The sequence below is a fragment of the Stegostoma tigrinum genome, chromosome 26 (assembly GCF_030684315.1).
Source record: "Stegostoma tigrinum isolate sSteTig4 chromosome 26, sSteTig4.hap1, whole genome shotgun sequence".
Lineage (NCBI taxonomy): Eukaryota > Metazoa > Chordata > Chondrichthyes > Orectolobiformes > Stegostomatidae > Stegostoma > Stegostoma tigrinum.
In genome coordinates this window covers 41,178,975-41,191,380 of record NC_081379.1, presented here as the reverse complement: position 1 = coordinate 41,191,380, position 12,406 = coordinate 41,178,975, and the positions used below count along the sequence as shown (strand labels likewise).

Genomic DNA, 12,406 nt, shown 5'->3' with positions numbered 1-12,406 from the left:
TCCTCTATAACCTCTGCAATTCTGAACTATACTTCATCCGGCATTCCACCATTCAATGATCTTTGTACTCCTCCAATTCTTGATAGCTACTGCCGTAAAACCTGAGATTATGCCTTTTGCTTTGTGTTCAGCAGCTTGGGTTCCAAGTTTTGTCATTTCCATTTTAAATTTCTCTTTCAATCTCCCCCCGCCCCTTACCAAGATGGTCCTTCAAAACAGCTCCTTGACTGAGCTTTTGCTCACCTCTCAATCTCTTACGTGGTCGAGTGTCAAACATATTTTCTATTTGAAAAGTATCTTTACATAACATACACACATTTAGAAGTCCATAAGAAATACTGCTATTAAACTGAAATCACTCAAAATCTGATGTAATAATTTAAATTGCATCCAACATGTGCATATACGTTTAAATATGCAACGGTGATCTGAAAATGATATTTAAAATGGAATTTCCAAGGTAGATGCAAATTTAGTGAAACAGGTTGTGTTGCGTTTTGTTCCAAGACTGGCTGAAGACTGGGTAGTTAAGCCAAAACAGGAATCTGGCAGTTTCAGGCTGGATGCACTGTACCCAATGAGTTAATTCTGCAATTCTGATGTCTTTATATGGGTAGTTTTTATATTAATCATACACACCTCACTCTGATAGAGCTTGTATTAATGTCAGTCTTTGTAATAGCAATCACTAAATATCAAGAAGGAACAACTTAGTTACATTGTCTTCTGGCCCAGGCAGAGATACTGACACTAGTGTACAATTAAATTGGAGAGCAATTATAGGCAGTTTATTCAGTATTAAAAAATCAGGCAAAGAGTAACCATGAAGGTAAAGTCTCTGTACATTACGGTTCTGAACTCTAAAGAAACCCAGCATACAGCACAGAATAAATAGAATCAAAACACTATACACAATGATGCACTAAGATAATTGGGCGCTGCCTAATCGCAGCATTTCAACAAAGCCTCGGTATATAGTTCATCCTTTCGCAAATATTGACCCATAAAGTATCAGCTTCACTAAATGCCAAATTTCAATTATTTAAAAATTATTTAAAATTAAACTAATTGGCACCTTTGGCATATTGGTAATTTAGTGACAAATCTTAAGATTAAATTTAGAAAACACACAAGAAGAGTTAGCTATGTGGAAATCCAGTCACCCGTTCATAAACCTGGAGAATCAAGAGGTATGAATATTAGCAGACATTTACAAATACAGACATTGGAAAGAAGTCTGCTTCAAAAATTCTGCAGTGATCATGGAGAACGTAGTAATTTCTGAAGATCGTTTGTTATAGGTATTTCGCTATCATGTTAAACTTGAAGTCAGCTACATAAGAATGCTGCTTTTTACCAATTAGATGAGCCATTTCATGGCAAATAAACGATTTTTCCTGTTCAAAACTGCTTCTCCCAGATTTTCCACTTAAATGAAAGAGCAAATCACTTTCAAGGTATATAAAAAGTTTCCAAAAATGCTGCATTTCTCATTTCTAAAAAACTACCAATAACATCCAATTACAAAGCTACAAATAAATGCACCTCAACTTGTGCAGCTGGGCACTATCAATTTAGTATCAAAATAAATAAGTCTTTGATAGCCATCATGCTTCATATATACTAAAAAGTTTACCTATCCTATTTAATTTCTTGGTCACTCAAAAGGTGAAGTTATATCCAAGATATTCTGTAAGGAGTTGTTATTTTAATCAGGTTAATTCTTGTAGTAAAGCAGGAGATAACATAATATCTTCATATTTTCCCTTAGAGGAATTAAATGAACAAATTGGGAAAGCAAAGAAAAGCTACTAAATTAAAGCAGCACAGTAAAATGTTTATGCACATATAAATGAAAAAGAAACATTAGGATGGGAATAGGTTCACTGGAGGATGGACAAGATAAATTCAGAAGGTAATGATAATACTTTGAGAGGAATGTCAACATTCAGAAGGGGGCAGATCTGGCGTCATGACATCAAGAAAAGCACAGAAACAATATAACTGCATTTTAAGTAACAGGAAATGAACTAACCAGTCAAAAGATGATAAAATCAAATCTGGATCGATTATAACTATGTTATAAAACTGATGAGACAGTCAATACACTTATTGCACATTAAATAAAGGTATCTTTTTAATCAGAGGACTGGACAGCTGACATTATAAATTATATTCCAGAAGCAAGAAAGAAAATTCCCCAACCTCATTAAATTACTTGAAAACATGACAGGGTACACAATGTTAATATATCCAGTTTTTCAAATGGCCTTTTTTGAAGTGCCACATAACAGACTAAATCAATACAGATCACAAGGAATCAAGATGCACTAGAAAAGTGGTTGGTTATTTAGGTTCAAGACAGTAAGAAGGGTGCAGCAGTAAAAGACTGCTCCTCAGAGTTGCAGATTATCAAAAGAAGTGGAATCCCACAAGGATCAGCGCTGGAATTACTTATTTAAAATTAACAATTTAATCTTTGGAATCAAAATTCTAAACCTGTTAAGTTAATCATATCTTGGTGATGTTCAAAGAGATAGTCATTTCTGAAAATAAGTCATTTCAAAACAATAAAAACACTGCAGAATAATATTTAATTAGCAAATTCATTTCAAAATGTAACAGCTTACATTTTGGAAAAGAGGTCATACTATTTGAAAATTGGGATTAAAACAGTAGTGTAAAAGGATCTTTGCAGAAATACTGAAATCAGTGAAATTGACAGCCAGATTTGCAAGATCTCAGAAAAAGCATAACAGCTCAAATCTAGGAGAAAAAATGAAAAGCAAAGAGGTTATGCTAAAATTTATGACAAACTTGGTCGACTGCATTTGATGTACCGTGTTTTGGTCATTGCTTCGAATGTTATTTTAAGATTCTGATATTTGTTAACATCTTGGCACTTCAACCGTTTTAATAGTTGGTTGTACACAGGGTTCTACATGGTTACACTGAAGTTAAATTAGGAAATAGTTAGAAGCTGTAAAGGCCCAATATTTGTGTTAATATCTCCCCAAACTGCTATTAGAGTAGGTGATTGCCAGCTTTACACCTTTTAAACTAAACACCTAAATTTCAGTTGGCAGCCATTTTATTAACCTGCTCAACAATCTCCTTTCTCCATGGTCCGCAGTCTCGACTCTACAAGTATCAGTGTGTTGAAGTACTGTTCTACATTCAAAGAGGCAACCAAATCCTAGGTTAATTTCAATGCTGTAAAGATTGTTTCCGAAAGAGACAAGCATTTGCTTTGAACCATAAAAGGTGAAACAGATTTGAACATGTGAATGAAGGTGAGAACAGAATCAGCCATGATCAACTGAATGACAAAACAAGCTTAAAAGCTGCAAACAGCCCTCTGCCCCCGCCTTTTCCTAGAAACACAATACAAAACAAAAAAAAAATCCATGTATTGGTTTGTAAGACCAGTAAACTCAGCTTTACAAGGAAAGATGTATGTTCGTAGCAACCCGTCACCAATAGGTCTGTAAATACCAGTGTCTAAGAATGCTAAACTTTCTAAACAAAAAAAATGTTAACAAGCAAGTTCTAGTCAATTAAATTAGGCTACCATTTTCATTTGCTGGGATAAAAATGAGGATACTCTTCAAGCAGTAAGCGATATGCAGGTTTCCCACAGCTTCTGTAAGAAATAGGTTCAAAAGTAACAGGTTTACCAAGATGTGATTGCACAAATGAGACTGAATTACAAAAATTATATTCTTTTGCATTTACTCCAATTAAAGATTCTCTGTAGCATTTTTACTCCATTTGTCAGAGACAGCATAGGAAAACCTATCATTTACCATGGGTTAATGACTAGTGAGTGGCAGGTCACTCAGAACTTTTACATTCAACATTTAAGAACAGTCCAAAATACCTTCCATGTATATCCATACATGCTACAAATCTCATGCACAACTCTTGGAAAGCTTTTCCCAATTTCCTACCTTACCATCTATCTAAATAGAAACAAAAACAATTAGCATCTTGGGTGCATTACAAATTAGAGCACACTGCCCCAAGAACATCAGTTGTTAAAAAGAAATGATATTGGACTGTGATTAGTTACTTCACAGCTTAGACCAATCGACTGCAATAGGAACAGGCTTACAAAAATAGAAAGGCTACCCCATACGCAGTCATTACACAGAAACTGTACAAAACTGCAATGTTCAGAATTTGGTTTATGCAAGAACAGTGGGGGCATCAAAACTTCCAAAATGTCATTTTAAAAAGTTTTTAAAACTTGAACGGAAAATAGTCCACACCTTCCCATGGAGAGTCTTTGCAAGTCAGAATGCTTCTACCCCACACATCTGTCCTGCAAGTTGTTTCTAAAGCTCCATGTCCTCTTCAGATGTGTTGGCTAGATTCATATCTCCGCACATTAAGGATGAATCCAATTTTGGGCTCTTGTTGTACACATCAGGGTTGCACTGTGGCTGCCTATGTTTGGAGTTTCTTTGCTCCGTTAAAGCTGCTAGTTTATCTGAAAGTGGCTCACATGGGGGTCTCCACAAAACAAGCTCCATACATGGGCGATTCCTAAGATACAAAAGAACACATAATTAGAGGCCTCTGGGACAACTTGCATCTTTAAACTCGAAAAGAAACCAGATCTGTATTCAGTTTAATCACAGCTTTTTATACTGATCTACTAATTCCTGGTGATACTTAGAGCTCACATATAGAACTACAACCAGAAAAATGAATTTGTAACATTTATTTGAGAACAACAACAAAAACCGAAAGGGCAAGTTTCAGTCTCACTTTCACTTTTGTTTAGACAGTTCCAATTAATTAAAACCCATTACACAAGACTCCAGTCATTGTGACAGTCTGAATCTACACTCAATGTTGTGAAATATACACAAAATGAGCTGTTATTCCTACCAAGCAATTTCCAAAGCAGCAAGAGATTTCTACGTGATACTACATGAACAGAGTGAATAGTTAATGTCTTTTCTCCAGGGTGGGGGACGTCCAAAACTAAAGGGTATTAGTTTAAGATGAGACGGGAAGATCTAAAAGGGATCAGAGGAAGCAACCTTTTTCACGCAGGGCAGGTGTGTATGGAATGAGTTGCCAGAGGATGTGATGGAGACTGGTACAATTACAACTTTTGAAAGGCATCTGGATGGGTACATGAATAGGAAAGGTTTAGAGGGATATGGGTGAAATGCTGGCAAATGGGATTAGATTAAATTGAGAATATCTGGTTGGAATAGATAAATTGGACCAAAAGATATGTTTCCATGCTATACATTTCTTATACCAAGCATACGGATGCCCAGGGTTACATTTAACAATGTTTACTTGCTTTGGAGTTTTATCAATTCCAAATCTGCATCACAAAAATATGGGGTGATGGTTTACTCAGGGAATGTCTGAGCTGCCTTGATAACATGCATCTTTGTGTTGTCTGGAGCTATGGACAGTGATGGTCGAAGCTCCAACTTTCCCTCTATCATCTGAGTGACTAGGAGTCTCACCACACTTAATGCCTGCCTCTGGCCTGTGATGGAAGGATTTACAGGTTAATGCTAGAACTCAAATCATACTATGAACACATCTTTCTTGACTAAGAAGTCCTGCAGTGGAACTGAAATCCACAGCTTCTGACTCAAGCTACCACTGCACAAGACATCCAACAGCGTGTACAAAGGAGGGAGGTTTCGACCCGATTATACTATTGATAGACTGTTAATCCAGAGAGCCAGGCACAAATTCCACCACAGCATGTCTGGTAATTTATTTCAGTGAAGGAAACTGCTGTCCTTACCAGTTCTGGCTCCAGACCCATAGCAATGTGGGCGACTCTTACCTGCCCTCACCCTTTCTAGGCCATTTCATTCAGTTTATAACAATTGCTAGAAAATTGGTTTAAAAAAAATTATACATCTGGCATCAACCCAGGTAGAGGACATGACAACGGTGACCAGTGTGTCAACCCTGCAAAGTCATCCTTATCGACATCTGGGGAAGACTGCCAAAATTGGGAGACTGTCTCACAGACTAGTCACGCAACAACTTGAACTGGTCATACTCATGGAATCGTATCCTACAGATAATATCCAAGGCAACACCATGTATACCAGTGTATTAGGTCACTGCTGCCACTTCCGTTGGCCGCAAGTGGTAAACAGCCAGGAAGGAGCTGCCCGAAAAGTCCTCAATGTTGACTCTGGACACCATGAATTTTCATGCCACCAGGTCAAGCATAGGTAAATAAATTTCCTGCTGACCACCGCATATAACCCCCACTTCAATACCCCTCTATTTAGAACACCAGTTGGAAGGAACACAGAGTGGCAACAGTGCAGAACATACTTCAGGTGAGAGATTTCAATGTCCAATGGCTCAGTATAATCGATCTGGTCAACCACAAAATGTGTTTTGCTGCTAGAGGGTTTGCAACAGGTAAGAAAGGAAGAACATACTTGATGCAGCCTCACCAATCTGCCTGCTGCAGATGTCCATGGTAGTATTGGTAGAAGTGGCCATCTCCTAAAGGACTGAGTGGTAAAGCCCAGTCTTGACATTTAGAATACCATATATTGTTTTGTGTGGTAGTATCACTGTGCTAAATAGGACAAACTTCGATTAGATCAAACAATACAACAGCTCCGCATCCATTGTGACGTGAGCCATCAGCAGCAAGAAAAACAGACTACACACAACCTTCATCTCACGGCCCAGTATTTCCCTCACTCTACCAATACTGCCTCTGGAATTCAGCTCTATGATTCAATGAAGATGCAGGAGGGGGGGCATGCCAGGAATAGCACCAGGCATACCTAAAATTTAGCTATCAACCTAGCCAAGCCTAAAACAAGACTTACTTGCTTGCCAATGAGTATATGCAACTGGTGACGGAGCTAAGCGATTCTACAACTAATGGATCAGATTTGCAGACCTGCCGCATCCAGTTATGAATGGTGATGGACATTTAAACGACTGACTGGTGGAGTAAGTACCACAAATATTCTCATCTTCAAACAATGGAGGAGTGCAGCACACCTGTGCAAAATCTAAGACTGAAGCACTCAGAGCAAACTTCAAACCAGAAGTGCAAACTGGATGGTCCAGAGGTCCCGAACATCACTGGTACCAGTCTTCAGCCACTTCAACTCACACGCAGAGTATCTTGAAGTGGCAATAAAGGTACTGGACAACACTAAGACTACGGGCCCTGATAATATTCCAGGAATAGAACTGAAGGCTGGTGCTCCAGAACTTGCACTTGCAGTACAGCTGCATTGGCATCTACTTTGAAATGTGGGAAATTGCCCTGGTATATCTTGTACACAAAAGAAAACAGAAAAATTCAAACAGGCCAAATACCACCCATCAAACTACTCTCAATCATCAGTAAAGTGATGTAAATGGTCATCAGCATTGCTAGTGGTACTTGCTCAGTGACTCAGTTTGGGTTCTGCCAGGGCCACTGAGCTCCTGATCTTATTACAAACTAGTTTCAAATATAGTCCGAAGATCTCAATCTAGAAGCAAGATGAGTGACTGCCCTTGACATCACAACCAAAATTCATCCAGTCGACATCAAGGAACCCTGACAAAAGTGCAGTCAGTGGTAACTGGGGGTGGAGAAGGCTCACTGCAGGAGCTCCTCAGTAGTATTTTAGGTCCAACCATCTTCAGCTACTTCATCAATAACACTCCTTCCTTCCTAAGATTACGAGTGCAGATGTTCACTGATTCTGAATGTTGCGCAGTCATCATTCTCAACTCCTCAAATACCGAAGCAGATCAAATTCAATTGCAGCATGACCTGGACAATATCTAGACTTGGAGGTGAAAGGTGGCAAGTAATATTCACGCCATACAAATATCAGACAATAACCATTTCCAAAAAGGCAGAATCTAACCATCGTCCCTTGATATTCAATATCATTACTATCACTGAAATCCCCACAATCAAGACACGTGTGAACAGAAACCAAAATGTATTAACCATGCAAATGCTATGATGATGAGAACAAGTTAAAAGGGTGGGAACCAAAACAGTAACTGCTGGTGAAACTCAGCAGGTCTGACAGCATTTGTGGAAGAAAGCAGAGTCAGTTCTGATGACGAGTCACTGGACTTGAAACATTAACTCTGCGTTCTTCCACAGATGCTATCAGATCTGTTGAGTCTCACCAGCAATTTCTGTTTTTACTGCAGATCTCCAGCATCTGCAGTTCTTTGCTTTATTTCAGAGGCAAGGAACACTGCAGCGAATAATTCACCACCCAACTTCCTAAGGCAAGTCAGGAGTGCGATGGAATAATCCCCTCTTGCCTGGGTAAGTGCAGTTCCAATAACACTCAAGAACCTTGACACAATACAAAACAAACCAGCTCCCTTGACTGGCACCACTTTTATTCCTTCCACTGCTCAGTAGCAGCTGTGCACTCCATCTGCAGGATGCACTACAGGAATTCACTGACATGCCCTAAAAGAACTGCTTCCAAAACCTACAATCAGTTCCATCTAGGACAACGGCTGCAAACACACGGAACCAGCACCCACAAATTTTCCTCTAAGCTAATCATCCTGACTAGAAAATGTTGCTTTAGTGTTGGTGGGTCAAAATCAAGAAACTCCCTTCCTCATGGCATCGTGGGTCTAACTAGAGCACAAATGAAATTGTGAAATGGCTCCATCTAATACAAAACTTGTATCATCTACAAGCAAAGCCTCAATATCCTGCAATCTCAAGAGATAAAAAAATGCAGATATGGTGTATAGAAGTTTGTTCCACTGCTTTACAAATTGTTTCACAGCTGGAATAATAAACTAGTGACTGGAGAACAAATTCTACTTCATGGCTGGCAGGCAACATAAACCTACATCAACCAGAGGTCATCCACTTTGGAGCTGGTACAAAAGCCTAAAGCAAAAATAACCATCAAGCCACACATATTTCTGAACAGAGTTTCGTACTGACACTAGATAAAGGAAACAGGAACTGTTACAACAACCACATTAAAAATATAATAAAAATATGGTTCTTTGTTAAATCATAAAATTTCATTTAACTGAAACAGTGCAGAGAAACATGAATGTCAGAATATGATAACGTGAAATGCCAATCATAACATTTAGTGACTCAATTAGAATGTGGTGAGTGGGGCGCTGATCCTTTTAACATACTTAAATTGAAGACTGAAAACTACAGGAAGAAAAAGCCTCACTCACAAATGCTTTGGAAAACATTTCTTCTTTTTAAAGCAGGATTAATGAAATATCATGTTGCCAAGGCAGACTAACAGAATTCAGTCACGCTTTTGTTCTTGCCTGATTTTGCTTTGACACAGTGAAGACCAATCACCCATTTCCTTAGTGATAAAGGGGATGAAAGTTCAGACAGATTTGTTCACAAAATTGTTCACTTAGGAAAACATGGATACAAAAGGCAACTTGTAGAACAAACAGAATTAAATACTTTTCTCAGTCTAAAGAGTTGCATTTCCCAGCCAATCATCATCATTCAGTAACGGTACACACAGAGTATAATTCTCATTCCACACATAGTGCAGATAAAAATCCACTTCTTAGTTATCCACCGTTCAAGCAAATTCAACCTTTTTCCCTCCAACCCCCAACCCCCAACCTTGAGTGCCTAAATATTTAACCCTTCATATTACATGAATAAATTATATTTTGATTTTTTTTTCCCCTTTACTCATGAATGGGATCAGGGCGTCACTGGCTAGGCAGCATTTATTGCCCAATCACATTGCTGTGGGACTGGAGTCACATAAGCCAGGCCAGTTAAGGATGGCAGCTTCCTTACCTAAAGAACATTAGCGAATTTTCCCCTGACAATCGATTCATGGTTATCATTAGATTCTTAATTCCAGATATTTTATTGAATTCAAATTCCACTATTTGCCGTGGTGGGATAACAGCCCTGGTGCCCTGAATAATATCTAGGTCTCTAGATTAATAGTCTAGCAACAATATCACTAGGCCATTGCCTCCCCTAAAAACATTGCTTGTTTAAATGAAAGCAAAGTATGGGTCACCCCCAGAGTAAACCTTTAATTCCATCTTAATTCAGCTTCTTAAAAAGGTAGTGGTCAAGCATCCTGCATACTTCTTTTCTTTCTTTCCATTATACCTGCCATCCTTTGTTATATGGAAAGGTCCATACACACCTCACTCAAGAGGGAAAACCTGTAGATTAGATCAAGAACCCACAAGGTCACCCAACCTTTACCCAAATAGCTAGCATGAAGTAAACAGATGGGCTGATGTAACTGTGCATTATTCCTGTGAGGAAAAAGCAGGGGGGGGGGGGGGGGGGGGGGGGGGGAGAAGAAAACAGTCATTCCCAACTATAGATTTCCCCACCTTCAGAAGAAGGTGGCACTTGCAGGGGCGAAATCACACTTACAGGGATTCCATTATTCTACGAGGCAAAATTTCTTCCAGGCCAGGCCTCAGCTCTTCTCGTAGAGAATCAGACAAAACTAACACTGGCATGTCTGAAACCTCAATTCCTTCACCTTCTGGATCATCTCCCTCAACAAGCCTGGGAAGCAGAATAATATTGAGATTATTCAAGGAATAAACAATTCTCACTGAATCCTTTTCAAAAAAGATAAAGCTTCAATGCAAATACATAAATTTTCCTTTGTCTACTTGCAATGCTGCAGCATTCACAATTTCTAGGAGAACGGAGATCAGAAAACTTGTAACGTCTGAAATAAAGCTTATGGTACTAAACATTTTGAATTCAATTTCAAATTTGGCAAGATCTGCTTGAAATCAGTAACTTAATTACCATAATAAAGTACTGTACGAACTGGATGGAAATGATTTGATGCTACATTGAGAACAATGCCTTGCTAAGTTATTAACAAGGCTCAGGACTACTTATACCTCTTGTGGCTCATCATGTTACTCTCACTTCCATAGCTCTATTTATGAGCATATAGTATTTCATTTATTAACATACTTATGGTCTTATACTGAAGTGGACAACATTTGGCATATCCCCATAATCAATCTTACCAGCTCCTAATGCAGTGAATTCCCTTGGGTCACCAAGATCACTGCCTTGTTCTCCTCAGAAAGCATATTCATCATTTTACTTAACAATTTGCTTTCAGATCCTTCACAGAATCAGGCCATTCGGACCATCAAATCCACAATAACCCTCTGAAGAACATCCCACGCAGACCCATGCCCTACCCTACCCAATGAAATTTCCATTTCCTGCAGCCAATTCACTTAGCCTGCACATTCCCTGGACACTATGGGTATTTTGCATTGCCAGTGCATCTAACCTGCACATCTTTAGCCTGTGGAAAGAAATTGGAGCATCTGGAAGAAACCCACACAGACATGGGGAGAATGTGCAAACTCCACACAGACAAAAGTCAGAACATTTTCCAAATCACAAATCACTAGGCAGTGCCCCCTGGATGGAAAGAACGGGCAAGGGAAGGTGCTTAAGCCAGACCAAGGTGCCCACAACTTTCAAAGAAGTTTCATGATGGGCTTTATAATCAATATTAATCCTTTTATTAATTGCCATCAACTTGTATTTAAAACTAAGAACCCCTGGCATCAAGCACAACTATGCATAGCAGGCTAAAGCCTAATCATTGCTAATAAACACTCAAAAACCACCCGCTCAGACTAGGGTTCATTACCTTTAAGAGCTTGTCTACTTTTCTTCTCCAAACCCATAAAGATGCTCCTAACCCCTTGCCCCATATGTTCACCACAGTTATGGAATGTGGTAATAGTACTAGTAGTTTAAACAAGTCAGTTATTACTTGTGCAGTTTCCTTCATTGTGCAAGGAGATCAGTTCACAAATATCATTTCTAAATCCCCTCTCAAATAACCACACCACTTCATAAAAATATACTAAAATGGGGAGGGTGGGAACACAAGATCTGAAGGCCAATAACATTCCTAAATCAACGCTGGCATACAGGAGAAATTGCCTTTCAGACTCCTACCGGTTTTCAATCTCCTTCAGCTTTTGTAAGCCTTCTTCGTTTGGATCAGGTTTCATATCCACGTAGGCTGCTTCATTCTCGATAACCCTAAATTCCTGCGAGCTGGGTCCAATCTGCCAAGAAGGGGATGCAACATCAGATATCCCACTTTCCTGGGGATTGAAAGTGGAAGGCCAAGAGCTGCATGACACATTCACTGAAGTCACCAGACAGTCAAGCATCTTCTCCGTTAGACGTTTTTTCCTAGCAGGAGCACTGGGAATGAGAGCAAAGTATCACTGGGATACAAATAACTAAATGTCAACAGGATAAATGATTTAAGGAACAACTCAATTTATTTCTATGAAAAGCAAATATATTCTTGAGAAGAACTGCAAGGCATCTTAGTCACCAACAGGGAGGCCAAAATACATTTGAAAGCTG

At 39.0% G+C, this 12,406-nt stretch overlaps 1 protein-coding gene across 7 annotated transcripts in view; it reads right to left on the bottom strand.

The window, feature by feature from the left end:
* Positions 1–444: 444 nt before the first annotated feature.
* The window catches only part of ccdc117 (coiled-coil domain containing 117), a 57,303-nt gene continuing 45,341 nt past the window's right edge, over positions 445–12,406 (bottom strand). For all 7 annotated transcript variants that reach the window (XM_048556371.2, XM_048556373.2, XM_048556370.2 and 4 more), the window contains 3 exons: positions 11,984–12,238; positions 10,406–10,543; positions 445–4,548 (listed from right to left, as the gene is read on the bottom strand). In XM_048556371.2, the coding sequence (XP_048412328.1) occupies positions 4,338–4,548; positions 10,406–10,543; positions 11,984–12,238 (604 nt within the window). In that variant the 3' untranslated portion in view covers positions 445–4,337. The remainder of the gene's footprint in view (positions 4,549–10,405; positions 10,544–11,983; positions 12,239–12,406) is intronic.